General features: G+C 39.3%; 3 protein-coding genes and 2 pseudogenes across 10 annotated transcripts; 1 reads left to right on the top strand and 4 right to left on the bottom strand.

Annotated features, from left to right (window-relative positions):
• Positions 1 to 4,248: 4,248 nt before the first annotated feature.
• On the bottom strand, positions 4,249 to 6,797 carry LOC104787503 (uncharacterized). Of its 5 annotated transcripts, none has more exons than XM_010513105.2 (5): positions 6,681 to 6,797; positions 6,527 to 6,581; positions 5,682 to 6,422; positions 5,211 to 5,575; positions 4,249 to 5,031 (listed from the first exon to the last, which is right to left on the bottom strand). In XM_010513105.2, the coding sequence occupies exons 3-5, from the start codon at positions 6,352 to 6,354 to the stop codon at positions 4,384 to 4,386; spliced, it is 1,686 nt and encodes a 561-aa protein (XP_010511407.1). In that variant the 5' UTR covers positions 6,355 to 6,422; positions 6,527 to 6,581; positions 6,681 to 6,797; the 3' UTR covers positions 4,249 to 4,383. The 5 variants fall into 5 exon arrangements, with proteins under 5 accessions (XP_010511407.1, XP_010511408.1, XP_087307043.1 ...); XM_010513106.2 differs by having other exon boundaries at positions 5,682 to 6,397; XM_087450917.1 differs by having other exon boundaries at positions 5,682 to 5,807.
• Positions 6,798 to 8,662: 1,865 nt separating this feature from the next.
• On the top strand, positions 8,663 to 13,313 carry LOC104787502 (uncharacterized; annotated as a pseudogene). The gene is made up of 12 exons (XR_015557576.1): positions 8,663 to 10,685; positions 10,765 to 10,893; positions 10,988 to 11,113; positions 11,200 to 11,252; positions 11,340 to 11,485; positions 11,584 to 11,687; positions 11,802 to 12,000; positions 12,101 to 12,308; positions 12,395 to 12,542; positions 12,639 to 12,769; positions 12,859 to 12,951; positions 13,046 to 13,313. The product of XR_015557576.1 is annotated as an uncharacterized LOC104787502 (transcript).
• Positions 13,314 to 14,609: 1,296 nt separating this feature from the next.
• Positions 14,610 to 16,359, bottom strand: LOC104789523 (T-complex protein 1 subunit delta pseudogene; annotated as a pseudogene).
• Positions 16,360 to 17,407: 1,048 nt separating this feature from the next.
• Positions 17,408 to 21,097, bottom strand: LOC104789522 (uncharacterized). Of its 3 annotated transcripts, none has more exons than XM_087450907.1 (12): positions 20,882 to 21,097; positions 20,479 to 20,667; positions 20,242 to 20,384; positions 20,026 to 20,150; positions 19,844 to 19,919; positions 18,905 to 19,054; positions 18,631 to 18,813; positions 18,377 to 18,518; positions 18,154 to 18,290; positions 17,986 to 18,066; positions 17,824 to 17,901; positions 17,408 to 17,753 (listed from the first exon to the last, which is right to left on the bottom strand). In XM_087450907.1, the coding sequence occupies exons 6-12, from the start codon at positions 19,013 to 19,015 to the stop codon at positions 17,706 to 17,708; spliced, it is 780 nt and encodes a 259-aa protein (XP_087307033.1). In that variant the 5' UTR covers positions 19,016 to 19,054; positions 19,844 to 19,919; positions 20,026 to 20,150; positions 20,242 to 20,384; positions 20,479 to 20,667; positions 20,882 to 21,097; the 3' UTR covers positions 17,408 to 17,705. The 3 variants fall into 3 exon arrangements, with proteins under 3 accessions (XP_087307033.1, XP_087307034.1, XP_087307035.1); XM_087450908.1 differs by having other exon boundaries at positions 20,242 to 20,379; positions 20,882 to 21,080; XM_087450909.1 differs by lacking the exon at positions 20,882 to 21,097 and having other exon boundaries at positions 20,242 to 20,379; positions 20,479 to 20,695.
• Positions 21,065 to 25,967, bottom strand: LOC147944491 (uncharacterized). The gene is made up of 2 exons (XM_087450912.1): positions 24,707 to 25,967; positions 21,065 to 24,024 (listed from the first exon to the last, which is right to left on the bottom strand). Exons 1-2 carry the CDS (start codon positions 25,140 to 25,142, stop codon positions 23,993 to 23,995), a joined length of 468 nt encoding a protein of 155 aa, XP_087307038.1. The 5' UTR covers positions 25,143 to 25,967; the 3' UTR covers positions 21,065 to 23,992.
• Between the last annotated feature and the right edge of the window lie 209 nt (positions 25,968 to 26,176).

Genomic DNA, 26,176 nt, shown 5'->3' with positions numbered 1-26,176 from the left:
AAGGGAAAGGGTCAACAATTATAGCAATTACAGAGGCCACCGCTGGTACCTCATGGTGAAGAACCAGAGGTGGAGCAACTAGATGAGGTGCCGTTGCTCGAAGGTGATCCCGACAAGCGGGTAAATGTGGGTTCGAAACTCCCAACCAATATACGGAAGAGGCTTGTCGATTTTCTTAGATCAAACGCTGACTGTTTTGCTTGGACTCACGCGGACATGCCCGGAATTGACCCAGATGTCATAATGCACCGACTTGAAGTAGATCCACATCATCAACCAATCAGGCAAAAACGAAGGAAGTTTGCACCTGAAGGCGACTCGATAATTAACAAAGAGGTCCAAAATCTCTTGGATGCTGGGTTCATACATGAAGTGAAGTATCCGGATTGGCTAGCCAATGTGGTGGTCGTTCGAAAGAAAAACGGGAAGTGGCGGGTCTGTATAGATTTCACCGATCTAAACAAGGCATGTCCTAAAGATCCGTTCCCGTTACCTCACATCGACAAGCTCGTAGACGCTACCGCTGGACACCAACTGATGAGCTTCATGGATGCCTTTAGCGGCTACAATCAGATTCTAATGCATCCAGACGACCAAGAGAAGACGGCATTCATGACTACAAGAGGCATATACTGCTACAAAGTGATGCCGTTCGGTTTAAAAAACGCTGGCTCCACTTACCAAAGACTAGTGAACATGATGTTTGCCAGCCAAATCGGTCAAACTATGGAGGTTTATATCGACGATATGCTGGTAAAGTCGTTGGTGGCAGAAGACCACATAGTACATCTACATCAAGCCTTCACTACACTGCGCAAATACAACATGAAGCTAAACCCTTTAAAGTGTTCGTTTGGTGTTAGTTCAGGCAAGTTCCTTGGGTACATTGTCACGTTCCGAGGAATAGAAGCTAATCCAGACCAAATCAGAGCAATTCAAGGCATTACTCCTCCAAGAAACGTGAATGACGTGCAGAAACTCACTGGAAGGATGGCTGCTCTCAGCAGATTTATCTCGAGACTTTCTGATAGATCTCATCCGTTCTTCGCTGCCTTAAGAAAGCCGAAGCCAAAAGACTTTATATGGGACGACAAGTGTGAGGAAGCACTAAAGCATTTGAAGGAGTACCTCACGACACCTCCAGTTTTGTCAAAGGCCAAAGATGGAGAAGTGTTGTTACTTTATCTTGCTGTATCAGAACATGCAGTCAATGGAGTCCTCGTACGTGAGGAAGGGAACAAACAATATCCGGTGTACTATGTGAGCAAGTCTCTCTTGGAAGCCGAAACAAGATACAGCCACCTGGAAAAACTAGCGCTTGCATTGATAACAGCGGCAAGGAAGCTGCGTCCTTACTTCCAAGCCCATCCTATCGTGCTAGTAACTTCGTCTCCTATAAAAGCGGTGCTCCACAAACCAGAGGTGTCAGGGAGATTGGCTAAGTGGGCAGTCGAACTTGGAGAGTATGATGTCATTTATAGACCGACCACAGCCATAAAATCGCAAGCGTTAGCTGATTTTGTTGCTGAATTCGCACCAAGCATGGTCCCAGAAGTGATAGAAGAGGTAAAAACGCTTCAGGATGGGACAAGAAACGGGGAATGGAAGCTCTATGTCGATGGTTCTAGCAACATTAGAGGAACTGGTCTCGGCCTAGTTCTCATGTCTCCAACAGGCGATACAGCTTCGAGAGCAGTTAGATGCAACTTCCGGGCTACTAACAATGAAGCAGAATATGAGGCACTGATAGCAGGACTGACGTTGGCTCGAGAACTCGGAGCTCAAAACTTAGAAGTGTTTAGCGACTCGCAGTTAGTCGTCAATCAAACCCAAGGGGATTACCAAGCCAAGGATTCTAGTATGGCTAGATACTTGAGTGTAGTGAAGGAGCTTATCAAAGCGTTTGGTACCTGCAAGATAAGTCAAATCCCGAGAGAAGAGAACAATCATGCAGATGCACTCGCTAACCTGGGATCCGCACTCAAAACTGACACTTCAGTTAATGTACCGCTACTGATTCTACAGTGGCCAGCGACTAAAAAAGACATAGAAAAGCAAGAGTCTTGCGTCATGACGACAAGCGAAACATCAAGTTGGATGACGTCAATACTCAACTATCTTCGAGACGGCATGTTGCCACTTGATCGCGCTGAATGTAGAAAGATCAAGCAGCAAGCTGCACGATATATTCTCAATGGAGGACAATTATATCGTAGATCATTCTCTGGACCTTATTTGAAGTGTATTACGGCGAGTGAAGCTCAATTAGTCCTGGCTGAACTACACTTAGGAGAATGTGGAAATCACTCTGGCGCGCGAAGTCTAGTGTTGAGAGCCCAGAGGGCTGGATACTACTGGACGACGATGAACGAGGATGCTGTACGGTTCGTTCGTCACTGTGACAAATGTCAAAGGTTTGCAAATGTCTCAAGACTGCCACCAGAAAATTTAAAGACAATCAGTTCTCCATGGCCATTCATGAAGTGGTGCATGGATATAGTCGGAAAATTACCAACAGCGCCAGCTCATAAAGTTTTCCTATTGGCAGTGACTGACTACTTTACAAAGTGGGTAGAAGCTGAGGCGTTCAGCCAAGTCAGAGCGCAAGAAGTCAGTAGCTTTATATGGAAGAATGTTATATGCAAATTCGGGGTGCCTCATGAGATTGTCACTGACAACGGACCCGAATTTGCATGTAACAAATTTAAAGATTTATGCAACGATTGGGGCATAAAATTAAGCTTCGCAACACCAAGGCATCCGCAGTCTAATGGTCAAGCAGAATCGTCAAACAAAACAATTGTCAAGCTACTGAAGAAACGCCTAGAGAAGTCTAAAGGAAATTGGGTAGAAGAGCTTCCAGGCGTGTTGTGGGCTTATCGTACCACTACTAAATCATCGACCGGTGAAACACCATTTTCACTTGTGTATGGAATGGAAGCAGTAATACCCTGTGAAGTAGGCGTGAAAACGGCACGAATCGAACACCCTAACTTGCAGGAGAACGAGGAGCTGATGAGTCTCGAACTTGATCTACTAGACGAGAAACAAGAGACAGCAAAAATAACCAACTGGTGCTATCAACAGGAAGTGGCTAGGAGCTACAACAAAAATGTGCGCACACAGACGTTTCAAGTAGGAGACTGGGTCTTGCGACGTACTTTTCAAAATACAATGGAACAAGGAGCTGGGAAACTCGGTCCCATTTGGGAAGGTCCTTACAAGGTCATCGAAGTTCGTGGGTCAGGAGCCTATAAGCTGCAAAACCATGAAGGAAAAAATCTTCCTAATAGCTGGAATGCCCTGCATCTGAAGAAATACTACTTTTAGTGCTTTGGTTTTTTGGTTTTTCATTACTTATTTTTGTTGTTCTTTGATTTTCCCGAGGATTTTCACTACATGTCTCAACATGACAATGGTTTTAATAAAACTTGATTTTTTCCAGCATAGGACACGTCCATGTGATTGTTTAACGTATTGAAGCCGTTGATCCATGAACACATGAACAATAGGCTTTCTACAAAGATCAAGCAGCAAGCTGCACGACATATTTATTTCAGGGGTAATCATCTAATCGCGAAACACTCGCTGCAATACATATTAACGAGACATCGTCGTAGGAATTTAACAAATTCAGCGTCCATCTAATGGTTGGGTACGAGGTGATATACTTGACCGTAAAATACTTGCGTACAAGGAGAAATAACTTGTTACTACAACAGGAAACATCTTCACAGCGTTGAAAACACCTTCACGTTGTAGAAAACACCTTCACAATGTAGAAAACACCTTCACGTTGTAGAATACATCTTCACAACATAGAAAACACCTTCACATTGTAGAAAACATCTTCACAACGTAGAAAACACCTTCACGTTGTAGAAAACATCTTCACAACGTAGAAAACACCTTCACGTTGTAGAAAACATCTTCACAACGTAGAAAACACCTTCACGATTGTAGAATACATTTCACAACGTAGAAAACACCTTCACGTTGTAGAAAACTTCTTCACAACGTAGAAAACACCTTCACGTTGTAGAAAACATCTTCACAATGTAGAAAACATCTTCACGTTGTAGAAAACATCTTCACGACGTAGAAAACATCTTCACGTTGTAAAAAAAGCATTCACGTTGTAGAAAACATCTTCACAACGTATAAAATATTCCCGTATTAAAAAAAAAGAATTGTCGACAAACGTAATTCAACGTTGGTGTGAAATTCACTAAGGTCACAATAGAAATATGGATCATCGATAATAAGGTAAAACATTAATATAGCAAAAAATACAGAGATGGCAGAAAGCACTAACACCTAGTGGGATCTACGAGATGCAACAATCATCCACTACATATGTCTACAATACTAGAAGACAATCTCCTACTCGACATGATTATAGCGGTGTTCATACGTTGTTAAATTACCGTAAAGCCAGAGTACAACAATGCTCGACAACTTTCCACAAAACAGAAAACTCATAAACAAGTAGAGGTAGAGCTGGTCATGGGGGAGTGGGATCAGAAGTGCCCTGGCCGAGTTAGCCCGCTCCTGCGCTTGGATCGAAGCGAGGGATTCTTCGAATATAGGAGGAGGCATTCCTTTAAACAGTGCTTGGCTCCGCATCACGGTGCGGTACTGTTCCTCCACTTCATCCAGCTTCCATTTTTTGTGCTCTTCCAACAAGCATTCCCGCAAGGCTTCCCATCGAGCTATGATAGCTGCTCCATTCAAGAAAAACTCAAGCTCATTCTTTAAAACGTCAACTCGTTTCCTGAGGACCATGATCTCTTGGTGAAGCAGTTCCTTTTCCTTCAATAGATCCGAACCTAAAGCCTGAAGATTGAGTATGGTCTGATCAAGTTCTTGCACTTTCGCTTCAAGACTAGAAATTTCATTGCTTTTCGCAGCAATGGTCTTGTGAGCAAAATTGGTTCTTGACTTCTCATTGTCCAGTTCACGCCTCAGATTCTCATTGATTTGGTGTTCAGAAGATAACTTCTTATCGACGAGATGGAAAGAAGACATTGCCTGGGTTTACAAAAAGAGAAGAAACAAAACACGTAGTGAGTAGCATTACAGGTCAAAAGCTAAAGCTAAATTGGAAGCTCTGTTTTAAACACTTGTTGAAAAGAAGCATGTGTAAAAAAAAGGGGAAAATGTTTGGAGAACTATGCTGTAATGGCAAAACGTGTCAGTGATGAATATACCTTGAGGAGATCAGTATAGACGCTATCAGTGGTGGAATTGGTCCCAATGTCGACCAGAGACTCAAAGTCATGATTGAGAATCTTGCATCTCAATTCCTCAGCAGCCATAGAAGTAGTGGAGCTGGAGACTAACTCAGAGGAAGGAGATAGGACTGCAACGGTCTGAACAGTCCTAAGTCGCCTTGCCTCTGACGAATTTGCGGTGTCATCACGAGTCCTACGCTTGTGCGTGGGAAGATCGCCCAGAAACTGCACTTCATCTCCGGATGAGGAAGGATTAGCCTCTGCTAATCTCCCAGAAGCTGCCATGAACTTTGCAAAAGCATCTGATGCGGAGCTCCGCTGACCGTTAGACATGTTGAAACCTACAAACAAGGGGCAACATCGTACGTTAAGAAATGTATCGGCAAGCTCACGAAGAAGGAAACATAAACTTAAAAAAGGGTGAAGGTTAAGAGATGCTTATCTAACCCCAAATAGTACTGTTCTCTAAAGCAAATTTGCTGGTAAGAAACTCTACTGAACGGTGAAGCAACGAATGTTTTACCACTTCAAGAGCCCCATCTCTAAATGCTAAATTGGCTTTGGATTTGACACCTGCAACAAACCAGGAAGTAGGAAAACCAGGGTTATCACCCACTTTCATAAAGACATATCTTTCTCTCCATCCTTCCTCAAGCGTTCTTTTAGAAGGTCCTTCAAAGTCAACTGCTAAAGGTGGATGATTCCTCGTGTGTAGATAGTATCTTCCAGGGTCAGTTTCAACTTGTAAAAGGAAATACGCACACAAGACCTCCTCTACTCCTATGGTAATAGACTCCAACTCCCAGAAAGTTTGAATAGCGGTCAGAAATCTCCAGGCTGATGGGTAGAACTGGCCAGGTGAAATTGCAAAGCGCTTAGCCACTTTTGCAATAAGGGATGGAATCACTTCACGCAAGCCTGCTGCAAAATACAGCTCATAAACAACGACCTCATCACGCTTTGCATTCGCTGCTCTTTCTGAGGGAAGAGGAAGCCTCAAGTGCACAGACATTGGTAAGTTGTAAGTTGTCTTCAGCTTAAGAACGTCATCCTCTCTAAAGACTGAAGGTGGGTTGTTCTGCAAGAGCTTCACCTCTAACGACACATTTCTAAGAGACATGCTAGAATCCACACTCGAACTCGACCTACGACGCACTTTCACTCTGTCATCAACGGAGGATAAGCCAGCTACAATGTCACGGCAGTCACCCATTCACGGTGAACAGTCACCTTAGAAACTGACTACGGCCGAGTACCCATAGGAAAGTTATGGAGGGGGATTGAGAGTTTACCTGAAGATTATCAAGGGGAAATAGACTCTATGAGGAAAACTGAAACCGATTGCCACTGGGGAAGGTGAAATGATAAATCAGGAAAAGAATCAATGGTCTACACAAATAAAAGGAATGGAAAATTAATGTTAAGGAGCAGGAAAAATCGACTTACCCAAGATTATTCAAGAAAATAGTAGTCAATGGGATCTGAGAAGAGTTTCTTCAGACAACACAGCCGCAAAAAGTGGTTTAGGTTTCGAGCATAGTGACGAGTGAGGGAAATGACAGTAAAAAAAGGGTAGGTCAATTTGTGTCTGTCTTTGGACCATGTCGTAATGGGCCAACAGATATTACAAAAGTCCAAGCCCATCTTGCTTCCTACATTTACGACAACTCTAAGGTAATGTGTCATATGCTTTAGTAAATATTTTTTATAAATAATACTATTTGTCTATACTACTCTCTAAAGTCTTACTAAGAAAATAGAGAGTGGGGGCAAACTGTTGGACATAATTTTAACCATATAAATTATAATAGATAAATTCTATTATAATTATGATATATTCCATAAATAATGGAGAATTATGTATTCTCTAGAAGATTCTATTGATATGGGCCGTAACGGCAAGCATTGAGTCAATACGGGCCGTAACTGGACCTTGATACCGACTGCGTTCCTTGACAAAACAACATTGTCAAGAGAATATTCGAAGTTGATCTCATCAAGAGAATATTCGAAAATAATCTTATCTTTTGAAGAGAATATTGGGGAACGGCCTTATCTCTTGAAGAGGCGGTTATACGAATCCAGGTCCCATAAGGATTAGGGTTGACAAGGTTTATATATAAAGAGGGCTACGTCTTCATGAGACGACACGAAATCGAGAGCAAAGGCAAGATACTTCACGAAACTTCAAGACGCACGACTCAGTTCATAGATTGACTCACTGTGCTTGATTTCTTGTACTTTGCAATCGATACTTTGATTAATAAAGGCAACTATTCAACATCTGTTTCTTGTTTCCGTAGTCTTTAAACGAATCGATTAATTTTGCCCAAACAATAATTTCGAAATAATTTTATTATTATTTTATTAAATAATTTCAAAATAATTTTATTAATGATTTCTTGTAATCTAATAAATTAATAATTACTATTTTTTGGATAATCATTTCATGTTACAACAAATTAATATTAAGATTCTGTTATTATATTTTGTATTAAAATATAATGGCATTTTGTGTAATATTTTACATGGAGTAGGGTTATTTGTTTAAAGGGTTGCTTAAATAAGTATATAGGTTATGTATATTATCAATATTATATACTTAGTATTGTTTATATAGTGAATATTGTGTATAAACAATTAAGTTTTAGCCAATTAAATAGTTTGTTATTATTTTCTACGATTTATGAAACAATAAATAGAGTTTTATTATTTTGTAAACAAATCTAAACTTTTCTTTTGTTAGTTATTAGAATAATTAAAATATAATAGCATTTTCGTAATATGTCACATCAGAACTGGTTAAATTTTTAACAACATAGGTTAAATAAGTATATAGATAACCACTTTCTATCACCATCACACCATCTCCGACCGCCGGAGCACCGCCGTAGCACCACCGGAATACCGCTAGAGCACCGCCGAAACATCAGCGGAACATCGCCGGATAACTACCAAACCACCGCCGTACATCGCTGGACCATCGCTGGACCACCGCTGGATCACCACCGGACCACCGCTGTCCACCCTATCCACCCATGCACCTAAACCAAAAAACCCAAAAAGGTAATTTACCTTATACTAAATTTCTAATTTTTCCAAATTAGTAGATATTTTCTTTGTTAGATTTTTTTAATTGGTTATTCAGCAAATTCCTAAAAAAAAAATAATAAGAATAATAATGATTTTCTTAAATCTTTTTGATCTACAGCAAACTATTAACATATGGAACCCTTTTAAAATACTCTTTGATCACTGATCATTCTAGTCTTTAACAAACTTTTTTTTGGGGCTTTCTCTGTTTATATGTTAACCAATTTACTCCGAGAAAAGTGCAATTGAAATCGACCAAGTTGTGTGATTTACTCCAAACAAAGAAGAGTGCCCACAAGGTGTTCGACACAATTCCTCAAAACCCAAAATGAATCCGCGAAGCCCCTGTCACGTGGCTCGTACGTAACCCATCATCTTCTTCCATACCTTACCTTCGATACCAAGAACGAGAAACACAGAAGATTCTTGAGACTCGTGACTGCTACTACTGCCTAACATGGAGTTTATTCCTCCCGCGGGAGATGATCAGAGCAACGAAGTCGTCAAACGTGCCAGAGATTTATACGAAGATGAAGACTACGTCAAGGCCTTGGAGGTAACTGAAGATTTGTCTGTCGCTCAACGGGCCTTGGATCTAATCACTGTTAATTGCCTACAAGGTACAATCTTTAAGGATCTAGCGGGAGGTTCAGAGAACAACGACGTGAAAGTTACCTACTTGTTGGGTTCTGTTGAATGCTTTTCGAGAAATATTGGGTTATCAGCGTTTACGGCTGGTACACTGTTACAGATTGGGTCAGTATTGTATTACAAGCAATCTTTGAGGAAAGCAAAGTCAGGTTTATGGATATGTAAAGCAGTGAGTAAGCGAGAGGGAGAACTAGTGAACAAGGAAAGGGAAGAACTCGAGAGCATATAATCGAATATGCAGAGTCAAGGATCGCTGAATGCAAGGCTGGCTTTGGTTCCCCTGTAGAAAGCTGCGAACAACAAGTTAGGGAGTCGTCAAAGGAGAAGAGGAAGAGTGAGCCTGATTTGTATAAGAGATTGAGGTCTTATTGGGCAGGTTTGAATGTTGAGATCAAAAGGAACTTTATGAAAGTAAGCACCAAGGAACTTACGAGCTATGTTGAGGGAATATATGGCACAGCGGGACGAGTTGCTTTGGAGCAAGTTCTGACTTCTGCCAAGGAAGAGAGAAAATGGAGATTCTGGTTTTGTCGATCCTGTTCAATGAAGTTCTCTAGTGCTGAAGAATGTAAGAATCATCTTGAAAAAGAACATGCAGCACCAGAGTTTAAACCTTCTTCGGCAAAGGATATGACTCGGAGGGTAAGTAAAGTTTGGGCTCGTAAGATATCGGTTGGAAGTTGGAATCCAGTTGATGCAGTAGCTGCCATTGAAATGATCAAGAACCGGCTTGAAGATGTGAAAGCGTTTGCATATGAAAATGGATGTTCCAAAGGCTGGCCTTTTGCTGCGGATGAAGAGCGCAGTAAGTTACTCAAGGAAATCCAACTACTCCTTGTGTCATTTTGTGACCATAAAATTCTCTCCTGCAGCATTCGAGACTGGGTGATGCATTTTCTGGTTAAGCATCTTGAAAAGCTTCAAGTTTCCAAACATACTCTTACTGATTGCCGCCTAGTAGAAACACCTCAGAGCATCTGCTTTTTGGAGTGTTGTGAACTCAGTCAAATCCTGGACTTTCTAAAAAACATCAAGTGTGAAAGGGATGACGGCACAGATCTGGTTCGCAGAGCAGTGGACAGTTTCTGGGATGATACCCGAGTTAGAGAAAAGATTGACTTTGACCCTCAGTTTTCATTTCTGCTCCTAGATAAGAGACTGCTGCAATGCATGATTGCTCGATTCGATGACGAAGGTATAATCAATGTTTTTGATCACAATGTTCACTACGCCAAGGCACATGCTCAGGGAGATGATATCCTATCATGGTTATTTGAAAGCTCTTCACGAGATGAGAGTTTTCGGTTCCCCACACCTATTAGAAAACACAATCTTGATATTTGGATGGCTGTTCTGAGAGCCGTTCAGTACACGTGTAGGACTTTGGAATGCAAATATGCAAGGAAATTACGGTACCTAGAGTATGATGCAGCTCTTACTGACGCCAAGAACTTGTGTATTAGCGAAGATGTGAAGAGAAGGAATCGTCAGGGAGATCAATGGAACAGTTATGCGTCTCTTCTATCCAATAGATGGAAAGAGAGAGACGACAGATTTGCTCTACTTGTAGTACGAGATGTTCTCAAAGGAGCATCGTATCCGACATTGGATTCCCTCGGCTTGACTGATACACGTGAGAGTATAAGTCTCAGTGATGATTTAGTGTTAAAGTCCATAGACCATCTGAAATTAGTGGTCAACAACAAGGTTCATTTCTGATCTGAATTTTGATTAACAACAGGATAACATCGAGTCGAAGTTTGAAAAAGTCTCTCTTGATTTGCAGGTTCCTCTGATTGATTCAAAGATTTTGCTTATTGAAAATTCAAGGATTACTTTGTTGAACGACCTCACCAGACTTTCTGCTTTCGACTACCGCTCTTACATCCTTCGACCGCTGAAAGAACACTTGCTGGTTGGTTTGAAACTTCAGTTTTATACGGAGAGCTTTCCCTCTGATTTGATCTTTCACTTGTTCCTAATATAATATTTGATGTCTCATCGTCTAGGATAGAATTTTAGATATGGAATTCAAAACCATGGCAGCCGCAACAGAATCAGATCTTTTATTCGAGAAAGAAAAGGAAGAGGAGAAGAAATTACAGTCAAAGAAGAAGAAAAATAAAGCCAACAAGGTCTTTATAGTTCTAAACTCTCTATTTGATTTGCTGACATTTTGGTTGCTCAGTTGTAAGAAGGAATGGTCTTCATGGTGTAACAGAGAACTTCGACGAGCATGTCTAGTCCCCTTGATAAGAATAAGACCGTTGAGGAGTAAGTACCTCTCCTCTAGAAAAGAATTTGGTTTCTAGATTTGTATGTTTTCTCTGAGGGAACGTGTGCGTACGTACATATGGCCAGTGAACCTTCTGTCAAACTTGAACCGGGAGTTACTTCTCCATCACCAGAAACAGCGGAAAAAGATTCTGTGAAACCTGAAGATACTCTTTCAGGTGAAAGGGGTCAAACTTCATCCACCAGTAACAGTCAAGAGGACACTACTAAAGGTAACTCTTGTTGAAAGAGAGCCTCTCAATACAGAATTGTTTGTACTATTTTGATGTGAGATGCACAATAATCATTGATTGCATTCACTATCTTCAAGATATGGAAAACATGCCTGGAGAATATTTACTGTCAGAACATTTGGAGTTACCACACGGAGATGCTGCAACCAGATCCTGTTCAGCTCTTGACATGACGCTTAAGGTAAAGCAATCACCAGCCCAAATTTGACTCCCCTCTAGTGATTCCGATCATTATTTATTTTCATATATTAGCTCTTTATTTCCTTATTTGCTTTGACAAATTGTGCTACTGCAGGCCCTCTTGAACATTAAGGTTCTTCAAACGGATTTGATGCACAATCGGCAACCATTTCATGGCAACTTGGAAGAACAAGTTCCTTCTGCACTGCAAGACTTCTTGTCTGCTTTTTTTGTCTGAACAGATATCAGAAAAGGGACTCTACAGCTACTTACTGAGCAACATAGTTACTTCCCTAGAAGAAGTTCATATCCTGGTTTGTGCGGAAAAATATTAGCTTTAAAGCATGGTATTAATATTTAACGAATAGGCTTGATTGTTTCTTACATGTCATCCGTTTTTTATACTCTTTTCAGTCAAGTGATGCAGCTGGGGTAGTCTTCGCCGATCCTTGAGCTGCATCATTTCTGGAAAAGTCCAGAAAGAGAAAGCTTGGTAACACGCCTATTTACGTTAGAGGAATACGAAAGAATGAGTTGTAGAAATTGCAGAAGAAAGCCAAATTTTCCTGAGCAAAGTTCGTATGGAATTGTTATGGCTGCAGATTCAATCAGAGACCTGAAGGTATGTTTAATTTATTTCCCTGTGTCTTGCCTATAGAAACTGGTACCACTCCTTAAAAGTTCTTCTGTGGTTATATTTGTATGCAGCGTGCTTTTGGGGATATGAAGTTTGAGGACATCCTTAAAGTGATTCGCTTGGAAGATAAAATGTTATGTGACATTAGAACAGGAGGCTGTGGAAAGAAAAACTTTGGTCATCACATTATAAGTAGATGCCCGCCTATCTTCACATTCGGTAAGCTTTAAACCATGATTGTTTTCTTATGTACTCATTTCATTTATTGTCATATGATAAAAATATTGTTTGCTTTTTGTGGGTTTGCCACATTAGTGTTGGAATGGGAGAAGAATGAAACTAAGAAAGAAATAACTGAAACAACAAAGGCTTTGGAGTGGGAGATAGATATCAGCAGGCTATACGAAGGCTTAGAACCAAGCTCTAAGTACCGGCTTGTGTCAATGGTAAAATATGAAATCAAGGTGACAGTTTATTTTTTTGCTATTGTTCTTTTGTATCTCTCTGTTACAGTCTCGGAATATGGAAAATGCAGATTGGTTGTTGTAGTGAAGAAGGAGAATACATTTGTATGGCTTATAAAAGGAACCGGTGGGTCAGTCTCAGACATGAAACTTTAGCAGAAGAGGTAAAGACGAAGCAGTTGCCTTTGTCTTTCTAGAGCTGGAATGTGAATTCGATGGGTCAAACATTTATTGACGTGTGTGGTGATGATGCTATAGGTTGTTGGTAAGTGGAACAGTGTGGTCAGACTCTGTGTAGAAAAGAAGGTTCGGCTAGAGATTCTGTTTTATGAATCTGCTTGATCGATGGCTTAACAAGTGACAGAATGGTATTGGTGTAAGAACTCGGCATAGATGTATAAAACAGAGGCATGCTCCAATCAAAAAGAACGAAGTTGTGTCCATTATGTTAATAGATTAGTCGAATTTTACAAAGCAGTGAAGTTGTTATTACCATTTCAACCATAAAGACCCCTAGCTTATGCAACTCGAAGTGCAGAAATTTCCTGAACTGAATTTGAGAAGCTTTTAAAGTATGACAACTTGTTTATGTCTAGGTTTTGAGGAAATGTGGCAGTTATACAGGAGAATTTGATCAAGGATAGTAAAATTTGACAAATTAAGGGACAGTAATCTCAATACAAAAACACATCAGAGTTTTGTGTCTTTTTTCCCCTGAGTCATCAATATTTGGCATTGTTTGACTCCTCAATGATAAAACAGATTTTTTCAATACTGGAAATCACTGTCATTGGGCTGTCTAGACACTGGATAAACAACATGCACTACACAATTCATTAAATGCAAATCTGCATTTTGCAGATATTGTTTTTGGTTTTGAACGTCAAATGCATGCTGTTAATTATAAAGAACTTGACGTACACAAGTTTGCTTGGGTCTAATACATACGCATATCTTCATGAATCTCAAAATAATTTTCTGTCTTGTCTAATGGTGTGTGCAATGATGAGTGTAAGCAAGTTAGTGACGTGAAATGGATTTGAGAAAAAACTTGTCTTAAATCTAAATGCTGCTCATATATGAATTCATGTTTGCCTACCAAACTCTGATGTGTTTTTCAGGTTCCATAAGAATGACGACATGGGCAATCAATCCTCCAGGAAATGTAACTACAGGCACTTTCGGAAACTTTAGTGAGACGCAGACAGAACATAATGGCAAGTTATATATAACTCTTCCTCTGATTATAACTTGGAGATTCCATTATTGAAGCTCTCACGTTTTGCTAATAGTTGAGTCTCTGAACCTGACTTTTGAATTTAAAACGAAACTGCACCAAAAAAACCTTTGTAAACCAGTGGTGTGTCTTGTGCTATCCAGATATTTACTAGTTAAAATATCTTGCTAAATTATCAAAAAAAAAAAAAAAAAATTGTTATATAAAATCTGTAGCTCTCCGTGTTGTATCTTCTTATATCTGCGTTTTTTACAAACCTAAAATTAATTACAAGAGATGATGTTGCAGAGAAAGATCTTTCAGGAAGGCAGATGCTTATAGACAGAGTTAGAACACGAAGCAGCTTAACGTAAAGAGAGACAAAGGGGAGGTACTCGTTGAGATAGAAACATGGATCAAACGTGTGTCAGTGTAATTGTTGCAAAAAAAAAAAAAAAAATCCATTAAAGATTAAAGAAACAGCAGCTACTACATCAAACAATGTTCATATGCAGATCATAGCACAAGGTGAAACAAAAAGGGACTCTCAGTTCAACCAAACATGAGAAGGCTTAGATAGAGCAAGAGGAATGTTCTGGGACCACACTACCTCACAGTAACGATGTCATCAATCTTCAAAATCATCCTTACACATTCAGTTGCTAGAGTGATAGCACTGATACTCACAAGTAGGGGCTGAACAACGTTTTCCTCCAAGATATTGGTGATTTGTCCTTTCCTCATATTAATACCCGAGTTGATTTCTCCTTGAGCATGCTTGTTCCTGAGTTGAGTCACAATGGCGATAGGATTTAAACCTGCATTCTCGGCCAATGTGTATGGAATGACATCAAGAGCTCCAGCGAAAGACTTGACACAGTAACCTTCCATACCATGGAGCACCTTAGCCCAAGCACCAAGCTGCCTTGAGAGCTCAATCTCTGGTGCACCACCTCCTGCAATCAAGAACCTCTTGCTCACCAGATGTAGTTCTCTCCATGTCTTTGATTCCAGTGATGTTCAAAATGTTTCCATCTTCAAGGGAGGTTTCTTCAACAAGATCAGCATGGCCAAGCTTCTCAGCTCTGAAATGTTCAATATTGGCGATTGGCAAGCAGTTCAATGTCTTGGTGATAAATTCAATCTCATCTCTCTCAACCATGATTGTAGTGAAGTGACAGCATCCCTCAAAATACTCTTTGTGGATGAGAAACACATTGCAACCAGTTGCTTTGATCTTCTTAATCATCCCCAAGATGTAATTCCTCCCCTCTTTCAAGATCCTATCCATCTGAGTATAGTCAGAGACAACAATACTCTCTGCTCAATGTCGGTGAGATCTGGAGCTGAATCACTAGCATTCTCCACACGAGGCGGTCCACCAGCAACACAGCTAACCAAAGCTTTCACCGTATGTGTGTATCATCCACAGTCTCGCCAAGCTTCTTAACAATCTTAATATATATCAGGCAAATCAACAATCTCTGGCTTCTCCGGATCAATAATAACAGAGAGAAGCGCATCTACAGCTAAAGGAGCAAGCAATGTAGAGAGTACTACTGACTAACAACCTTACTGTACGTTAAGCGACGTGCTCGCAGATTTGACAAGCGAATCTCGATTAGTGAGCTCCACAGGAAGAGCCATAGCCGTCAAAATATATCAATAGCCTTACCACAAGCATTGTGAAGCGAATCTGAAATAACACTAGGGTCGTGAGAAGCGATTGGCACTCTCGAGCAGAGTTGATGTTTGGCGAATCTGATATCTTCTCTACGCTTCTTGCTTTTGTTTTTCTTCTTCGTGTGATAAAATCTTTTAATGAAAGGGTTGGTTATATGGATTCAATCAAAGAGAACAAGCATCCCAAATTTTTATACTAAAAACTACTGAAGTCAATTGGGGGAGGTTAATAAAAGAATACTGTACGTGTGAAGAAGTTGTTTTATCCTTCGTGTGCAAACCTGAATGTGCTCAAGACTCAAGTGCTATACAATAGGAGAAAATGAAAAAGTGCTCAAGACTACTGCTACTAAATTTTGTTGTTGATGTCTACTAACAAATTTAACTTCATAGCTTATCACGTAACTTCTTAGCTTTCTTTCTCACATCCTTCCTTGTCACAAAGCATCTTTTTAAGTTCATCTTGATGACCTTAAGAATATATTCTCAAATGTAAAATCCTTGAATGCAAACTGTACGTATTAACTAAAACTTTTATGAATGAGACTATATTCTAGTTTTGCTTAATTAATGTGTGAAAGGGGAAAAGTTGACTTGCTTTGACTCTCTCTGAGTGAACCAGCACTGATGATCAGACCAAACGAGAACGTTCAACTGGATATTCCATACCCATCTTGCATCTATTCCAGCGCCACTTCAAATTGTGAATCCCAATGTTAGGCAGAAACTTCCATGATGTTTACAAAAAGGTCAAAAACACCATTTGCTGCTTCCTTAAGAGTAGAGAACAAGAAAAACTTGAAGTCTCGAGAAAGAAGTAATTAACACCACACATATAAGAAAAAGGGTGTAAAGATAAGAGCAGAGACCAGAGGATGGCTGAGACTTATATCGTTTGAGAAGGAACTCATGAATAAAAAGATTCATCTTATCTGCAACTTTTGAAAACGTTGATTACCTACAAAGACTTCACTTCTTGGAATGCTTTACTTCATATAAACAAGTTTCAGGGTTTGCTTTCTAGGGTTTAGTTTCCTTCAGCTGCCTCTGTATCGTTTTGCTTTAGTGAGAGATCTCTAAACAATAGATTGATAGACGAGTTTTTTCAGAGAATTTGTATCGAAAAGAAAAAAGAAGCATAAACGTACTCAGGGTGAGGATATTTGACAACTTACGGATCACATTTGTGGTCAATTTCTTCAACTTTCTCACTTCATGAACGTTTTGATGGATCCATTTCAATGATTGAAAGCAAAAGCTTGTTTCTTTGACCGGTTTCAAGGAAAAAAAAACAACATTGGAAATTTGGTGGGCACCATTAAAGCTTTTATAAGCCAATGTAAAACCACATTCTTCATTCCTTTCAGGGAAGGTTTGTTTCACACAGAGTCCTCTATATAACTTCTCATACGTGGAAGTCTGATTTATTCAGATTTTTTTTGTAACTCTGTTTCAGAACAGAGTCCTCTGTGATTTATGTTTTTTTTTTCATTCGGTGATTTCATTACCAAATCGTCTCTCTCAAGTCTCACCCGAAAGATGTTTGGAACGATTCTTTTGCATAAGGCATTGATGTTTTTTTTACCTGGTGATTTCATAAAAACATTATTGTACCTTTCATGCTCTCACATACTAATATTAATGTCTCAAAGTGTAAATGAGTACACTAAAACAAAATACCTACCAAAGAAACTAAACCAACATTATAGATCACTAACAAATGATGAAGAAAGTTTCCTTTAGAGAACTGAAAAACACAAGTGTTAGTTTACCGCTGATCGGAGAATACATCAAAAGAAATGCTAACTGAGACTGAGTTTTGTTACACAAGTGTTGAATTTAGAAGAATGGTATTTAACTATCTTTATCCACTGATCATAACAATCAGGATGTTCAATTTTTGAGGAAGAAAACACTGAAAGCTCTGTTCACAATGGTGCAACAACACCTCCAACGCATTGTTCTCGAACTTTCCGTATATACACCAATCCCTTTCCTACACTCTTGAAAAAGCTTCTCTTAGCCTCTAGATTTCTGCTCGGATACAATCTCGTCTTGCTGCATACCCTGCAATTCAAGTAGGTGGAGTTGAGAACACACACACATAACAATAAAGTATTCACTCAAAGGAGCTTACGTTTTCAAAAAATAGAATCTCAGGTCGAATATGCAGTTCTCGGAATTTGCTGAGAACACCATCCCAGTCTCCAATAACCTGGACAGACAACATACATCACTCAGTCACAGATCGAGTGACTTGCTTGTACTCTTTTACCAAAAAAAGCCTAAGCTCTTTTACCTCTTTCTCAGAACGAAAATGTCTGACCCATTCATTGTTTTCATAAGCTACACAGTTGTATCCATCTCCATGCGCGCAAACCTGTATGTATTAATTAACATTGGAGTTGTTTCTGGTAACAAAATCTTTAATGGGAAACCCTGAACGAACTAGATAATTGGCCCTTACCATTGAGACAAGACGGTATTTAGTGAATGCACTATCACCTTCGTATAGGTATATCGTTTTAATATCTATCTCAGTTGTCAGAACAGAAGTAGTATCGAATAACTCTCCTAGAGGCTCATCGTTCTCCCACTCAAGTGCTAAACAATACAAGAATAATTTAAAAGGGTAATTCTAGTGCATTATTAAGCTAATGTGTAATTACCAATCTAACTTGAAAGCTTACCGATTGTGAAAACAGTTGGAAGTTTGTTTATCATGCGTTGAACATAGTTTGTTTTCCCACATCCTTCCTTATCACAAGGCATCTTAAGATGTATCCTGGTGATCTGAAGGATCTTATCGAATGTAAGATTCTCGAATAATGCCTGTGATAACCAAAAACGTTTCTAGCCTCAGTTTCAAGAAAGATAGGTTTCTTCTCATTTGCTTAAATAGATTAATTAAGGACCCAAAAAAAAACAAAAAAAATGGACTTGCCTTGACTTGTCTGAGTGAACCAGCATTGATGATCAGACCAAAAGAACGTTCAACTGGATATTCCATACCCATCTTGCATCTATTGCAAATCTTTTTCGCCACTTCCTTCACTTCAAAGTGTGAATTCCAGCGAGGCAGATGCTCCAAGATGTTAAGAAACAGGTCACAAACACCATTTGCGTCCTGAAGAGTATATAAACATATGAATCTTGAGAAAGAAGTAATTAACAACATACAGAAGACAGAAAAGGTTTTAAAAGACGAGAGAAGAGACCAGAGGATGAGCGAGACTGAGTTTTTTGAGAAGGAAGATACAAAGTATGTCTTGTGGAAGAACAGATTCATCATCTATGAGGTTGTGTTGTGCTTCTTTAACATAACTCATCAAAAAATCGCTTAAGAAAACGCTAATCTTCCAAAGATACTGCACAAAATCACAAACTTGGAAACATGAATCAAGATCGATAAAAAAAAAAAAAAAATTGTGTAACACCCATACTCGCCACACAGTCCGGTCAACGTGTTGACTTCTTGGTTTGGCTCAAAACCGCAATCTTTAAAATTTCAATAACAAATACAACTAACCTGAGAAAAATAAATAATAAATAGGGGTGAGTAATTAATTACTCAATGAGAGGGTCAATATTGCCCACTAAAATGCAATGACAACAATCTACTCACATTCATCAATCATTGCATAGCATAGAATCAAACTCCACATTCTTGATATACATCCAACAAGCATAACATTTCTACATATATTCAACCTAGCATCATTATAATATTTAAATCACATTTCTCATATCATCATAGTCAATTATATACACGATCATCAATATCGCTAAACCAAAATCCCATCGGCTTAGCATGGCACGAAACAAATCCCATGTTCGTCCAATCACCATGTACAAAACCAATCCCAGGTTTGTACAATTACCAGGCACGAAACAAATCCCATGTTCGCGCTCCCAACACATAATCTCATCTCATATCATCATACATTAACCATCATATTAAACCAACTCATCTTATCATGCATCATCTCATACTACTACATCATTATACATTATTATCATAAATCTAATCATCATAATAGCACACAATATCACACAACAGACATATCCAATCACATAGTTTCCAAGCCTATACAAGCAATTCAAGAAAAAATATGTTTAGAAGTTAACCAATGCATTTCCGCAATTCCCGCTCTCACCTTTGCTTTAATGTGATTGAGAACTGCGACTAGCAAACTGAAATTGCGACTAGAAACGGCGACTGCACTCCAAAAACTTGCAGCAGAAGAAACACATTCGAAATCCAGATTAGGTATTCTGTTTTGGACAGACACAGTCACTTCTTGTGCAACAAGCAATCGTCGGGGTATTTAGGGTTTACCTTTTCCGGCCACTTTGTCGATTCAGGCGGCTTCCCTGACAACTCTTCTGTTAAGAACCACCGTCAATACTGTCTAGACTGCTAGGGTGTGACTGGAAATCTCCTCCAAAAACCCCAACTTGAATCTGAAATTTATCTGAAATACTTAGTAATTTTTCTGAAACAAATCCAGTGATTTTTCACCAACTTGCGAGACTAATAGCGCATGGAATATACCTCCGTTTGAAAAACCGTTAATTGCTATGGATTCCTTGCAGCAATATCTATCTGTAGACGTTAAAAACGCTATCCAACTCCTTCTGGTTCGACGGGAAATCAGTCTCCAAAACCTCCACTTGAACTGTTCTACTCTTCCTCCTCTTCATAATAAAACCCAGATTTATTCTAAGTACCCAATAAATCATAACTCAAACCTTCAGAAGGAGACAACATAGTTAAATTAGGATTCCTTACCTAATAAACAAGTGATGGTAGAAGCTCCTCTATCCTCCGGTGAACAACGTATCCCGACTTCAGTTAACGCCGGCCACTGACGAATCGGTTATGATGACGGTGCCTTTGCCTCACGAGAGTTCTCCTCCCTCTCCCTCACTTGTTTTCTTCTTTCTTCTTTGGGCGGCTTAGGTTCGGTGTTACTCTTTTCTAAACGAAGAGGGAGATGGTTACGCTTATACATACATATGCCATAACACCAACGACAAAACCCTTGTCGTTTTAATATATTTTTTTGGTTTCCATCATTTGGATTTAATGGGCTGCCTCTCATCATTTACACAAGATTAAAAGCCCATCTATTGAGTTTCGGGATGTTACAAATAGATTCAGCAGGCGCTTGTTAAGTTGCGAAAAAACAAACCTTGAGTATCATATCAAAAGCTGAAACAGAAGTGGTGTTTAGTTTCTTCTCTTCAGATTCTTCTGCGGCTGAGTCTCTGGATGAGCACGAATTCTCAGAGAAAATTTTAAGGGAGAAATTAAATTACTCGGAGAGGATTGTAGAAATATAAGCGGAAGAACGGAATAGAGAGAATAGAGATAATAGAGAGAAACTGTATATTATTTCTCTTAGTCCTGAGAATACAAGAGAAATACAAATATATAGAAGAAGAAGATAAAAAACTAGCTGTTACAAAGATGGCTTGCATGAAGGAGAGAGACAAGACATCTTGCATGAAGGAGAGAGAAATGGACAACATGATTATTTATTCCAACATTCCCCCTCAAGCTTGGCATAGGGAGTTCATGCCTAAAATGGAGTTGCCTCATTAAAAACCTTACCAGGAAAACCCAATGGGAAAAACCATGGACAAGGGAAAAAGAGCACAACAATCACATTTTAGGTTTGTGAAGATTAACTAAGCCAAGCTTGCTTAGAATGAAATTGTACACCTTTGAATTTGTTGCCTTGGTGAAGATATCTGCAAGTTGATCAGAACTTCGAGTATAGATGGGAGAGATGATCCCAAGTTCAACCTTCTCACGAATATGGTGACAGTCCACTTCTATATGTTTGGTGCGTTCATGAAACACAGAATTCAAAGCAATGTGAATAGCAGCTTGGTTGTCACAATGCATGGTGATAGGTTGAGATATCTTGACTCCAAGATCCAAAAGCAATGCCTTAAGCCAAATAAGCTCATCAGTAGTATCAGCCATGGAACGGTACTCAGCTTCAGCACTAGACCTTGGAACCACCTTCTGCTTCTTGCTTCTCCAAGTGACCAAATTCCCACCAACAAACGTACAATAGCCTCCAGTCGATTTCCTATCAGACTTGTCTCCAGCGTAACCGGCATCACAATAGCCAACAAGCTCAGTGTGGTCATTCTTGTTCATCCAAATACCTTTTGCCTGGAGATCCTTTCAAGTAACTGAGAATCCTTTCCACCATATTCCAATGGTGGATAGTAGGAGCTTTCATATGTTGACTTACCTGATTCACAGCAAAACACAAATCAGGGCGAGTAATTGTGAGATAAATGAGCTTACCCACAATTCTTTGGTATTGTCCAATGTTGTTATAAGGTTTCCCTTCAGGTTCCCCCTCTCGAGAGTCTTTGTATTATTCTTCAATGGGAGTATTCACCGGTTTGGCTCCAAGCTTTCCTGTATCATTAAGAAGATCAAGTGTATACTTCCTTTGATATAGAAATAGTCCTTCCTCAGAACGACATACTTCTATGCCAAGAAAGTACTTTAGTTCACCCAAGTCTTTAATATCAAAAGTAGACTTAAGAAGGGATTTAGTATTTTGAATACCTTCTTTATCATCACCAGAGATAATAATATCATCAACATAAATAAGAACAACCACAATACCTCTTTCCCCCTGAATTGTGAAAAACGAATGATCGGCATGGGACTTGCGAAAACCATAACCAATAAGTGTCTTACTTAATTTGTAATACCAAGCACGTGGAGATTGTTTGAGACCATAAATGGCTTTGTTTAGTTTGAGTACTTTGCCTTGTGCAACAGCAAAACCAGGAGGTGAGAACATATATACTTCTTCGTCAAGTTCGCCTTGAAGGAATGCATTCTTAACATCCATCTGCCACAAATCCCAAGAAAGGTTAGTGGCAAGAGAAAGAACAACACAAACTGTATGGAGTTTGGCAACATGAGAAAAATAGTCTTCTCCATATGTTTGAGTGAAGCCTTTAGCCACTAAACGAGCTTTGTATCTTTCGATTTCACCATTGCTGTGGTATTTGATTGTAAAAAGCCACTTAGATCCAACTGGCTTTTTTCCTTTAGGAAGGTCCACCTCATCCCATGTGTGGTTCCTTTTCATGGCTCCATGTTCATCATCAACAGCAGCAAGCCAAACCTCATTGTCTTTGGCTTCTTCATAAGTCTTTGGCACAGTCTCCTGGTCAATTTTGCTAAGAAAAACTTGACGGTCAGTAGGAAGGTTAGCTAAAGAACAAAAACCTTGAATAGGATGAGCAGTTGAAGAGTTATAGCAAAACCGCTTTTGCAGCAAAATGTTAGGATCCGTTCTTGGTCTTTGAATTCTTCGGAGAGGCAAAGGTGAATCATCTTCATGAATGGCAACCTCAGTATCAGAATCACCATTGGTGTTGTGAACTTCAGTGGCAGCTATAGGATGTTGAGAAGAGTCATCTGCATTTTCAGAAGTTTGCTGCAGGTTTGGAGAAGTTTGTTGCAGGTTTTGAGAAGTCTGCTGCAAGGTTTCTGAAGTCTGCTGCAAGTTTTCTGAAGTCTGCTGCACGTTTTCTGAAGTCTATTGCAAGTTTTCTGAAGTCTGCTGCAAGTTTTCTGAAGTCTACTGCAAGTTTTCTGAAGTCTGCTGCATGATTTCAGAAGTCTGCTGAACTTGTAGCTCCTCTTTTCTACTGTTATTTGAAGAATTGAGATTTTCCAAAAGAAACTTGAGGCTTTGAGCACGATCAGATTCAGAATTTGTCAAGTCCTTCAATTTGCTCCAATCTTTTTCCTCAAAGAAACATTTGTCTTCATCAAACTTTACATTACGAGAGACATAAGTCCTTCTTGTTCCTGGGTGGTAGCATTTGTACCCCTTTTGAGTAGGAGAGTACCCAATAAAGATGCATTTGATGCTTTTAGGCTGGAGCTTATTCCTTTGATCATCTGGGACATGAACATAGCAAACACAACCAAAAAATTTTAGAAAATCAACAGAAGGTTTAGTTTGATTTAGTACCTACCTCATATGGAGAAATGTCATTGAGACATTTTGTGGGGAGTCTATTAATGAGATAACATGCTGTCATGACAGCATCACTCCAATACTGTTTTGGAACATTCTTATAAAACATCATGGTCCTTGCTACTTCCATAAGGTGGCGATTTTTACGCTCAGAGACACCATTTTGTTGAGGGGTATAAGGACAAGTCGTTTGATGGACAATCCCATGTTTAGAAGTGAACACCTTGAATTCATTGCTAGTATATTCTCCACCATTGTCGGTCCTCAAAGTCTTTATCTTCGCATTGAACTGAGTGGAAACATAGCTGTGAAAGTTTGAAAAAGCTTCAAAACACGGCCTTTTGAAGGTGAAAGAGTTAGCCACATATATTTAGATTTTTCATCAATAAACGTAACAAAATATTTGTTATTATCTCTTGAAGCACAAGGAGCAGACCAAACAAATCTTGATAAGTAGTAGTAGAGTTTGGGAAAACAGTTTTACAATGCTTTCCTAAAATACAAGCCTCACACTTCTCATGATCAAAAGACATTTTAGGAAGAAGTATACTAAGGGCCTTAGTATGAGGATGACCAAGTCTAGCATGCCAAACAGAATTATTAGCAAAAGCAGAAACAATATTGAGATCTTCAAGAACATTGAGATCATTCTTTGTTGATCCTTCACCAATAGACTTTCCCGTCTTAATATCCTGAAACCAAATCTCAGTAGGACTGAAAATAGCCAAGCAATCAAGATCTCTTGTTGCCTTTTTGACAGACAAAAGGTTTGAAGTAAATTCAGGCATATAGAAAGCTTGAGAATCTTTGTTAAACAATTTCAGATTTCCTATGCCTTTAACAGGAACACCATGACCATTAGCAATGATAAATTTCCAGTTGCAAGTTTAACATTATCAATAAGATTAGCATCACTGATCATATGATGAGAAGCACTAGAATCAACAATAATTGGCTTATGAGATTTTAGAGTAAGTAGAGCATTACCAGATTCTTTGAGAGAAGCAATGCTTTTGATAAGGGCATCAAGATCAGATTTTCTAATCACATCGTCATCTGCAGCAGATGCAGACATAGCCTTCCTAGGTTCATTCATCTTAGCCGGCTTCAGATGAGGATGGAGAACCCAACACTTATCCTTGGTATGCCCCTTCCTCTTGCAGTGATCACACAATAACTTGTTGTAGTCACTCCTTTTGTAAGCTCCTTTGTCATAAGCTCCTTTATGTGCGATAGCAAGCTCACTTTTCTGGCTAAACAAACCAGTAGATCCATCTTCCTTTTGAATTTGCCTACAAACCTCATTCAAATTGGGAAGCTTTTCAGATCTGAGGATATGACGGATGAGACCATTGAAAGAAGGGTTGAGAGTAAGAAGAAGCCCAAAGACTTGATCTTGTTCACGTCTTTCATTAAGCACCATATGATTTATTGTTGGAGGACGAAGAGTCTCCAACTCTGACCAAAGAGATCTGAATTCTCCAAAATGTTGGTTAAAAGGTTTCTCCTCTTGAGTTAAATTGCTCAATGCCTTCTTCACTTCAAAGATCCGGCTGAGATTTGAAACATTTCCATAGACACCTTTTAGGGTATCCCACAACTCATTTGCTGTTTCACAATAAGAATATGCAGTAAGGAGAGACTGTTCTACAGAGCTTTAGATCCTTATTCTCTGTCTCTTTTGCTATTACTCTTTTTCTTATCTTTTCTGGGTATGAAAAACTCAAAACAGATTACTCTTCCTGTTATCCTTAAAGGGGATAATTACATTCTTTGGTCTAGGACTACCAAAACTGCTCTTTGCATTCGGGGTCTATGGAATCATATTTTAAGCACCAGAGAGGTGACTGTTGGTATTCTGGAGAATGAAGAAGATGTTGCAGATAAAAAGAAGATGTTGAAGATATTTTAACCTGGCTCTGATACCATGTTAGATTGTGGGCTTCCAACTCAAAACCAATTGGCAATGAGTGGAGAGGCCCATATCTTATATATACTACTTAAGATCCTACTCAACTTCCAATGTGGGATATTGTATCCCTAATACGCCCCCTCGAGATGATGGCTTCTTTAGGCATCAATTTCGGTATGTTCGGGCATGAATCGGCGGGCTAACTATTGGGCCGGGCCGATTGTGGATTGGGTTGAGTATGTGCGGACCGGGCTCTGATACCATGTAGAAATATAAGCGGAAGAATAGAATAGAGAGAATAGAGATAATAGAGAGAAACTGTATATTATTTCTCTTAGTCCTGAGAATACAAGAGAGATAAAAATATATAGAAGAAGAAGAAGATAAAAAACTAGCTGTTACAAAGATGGCTTGCATGAAGGAGAGAGACAAGACATCTTGCATGAAGGAGAGAGAAAGGGACAACATGATTATTTATTCCAACAAGGATGAGATTTTGACTACTTACGAAGAATCATTTGCTACAAGTTTCTTCACGTCTGATG

The sequence above is a fragment of the Camelina sativa genome, chromosome 5, assembly GCF_030686135.1.
Source record: "Camelina sativa cultivar CO46 ecotype springtype chromosome 5, ASM3068613v1".
Classification (NCBI taxonomy): Eukaryota; Viridiplantae; Streptophyta; class Magnoliopsida; order Brassicales; family Brassicaceae; genus Camelina; species Camelina sativa.
This window is presented reverse-complemented; position numbering and strand designations above follow the sequence as displayed.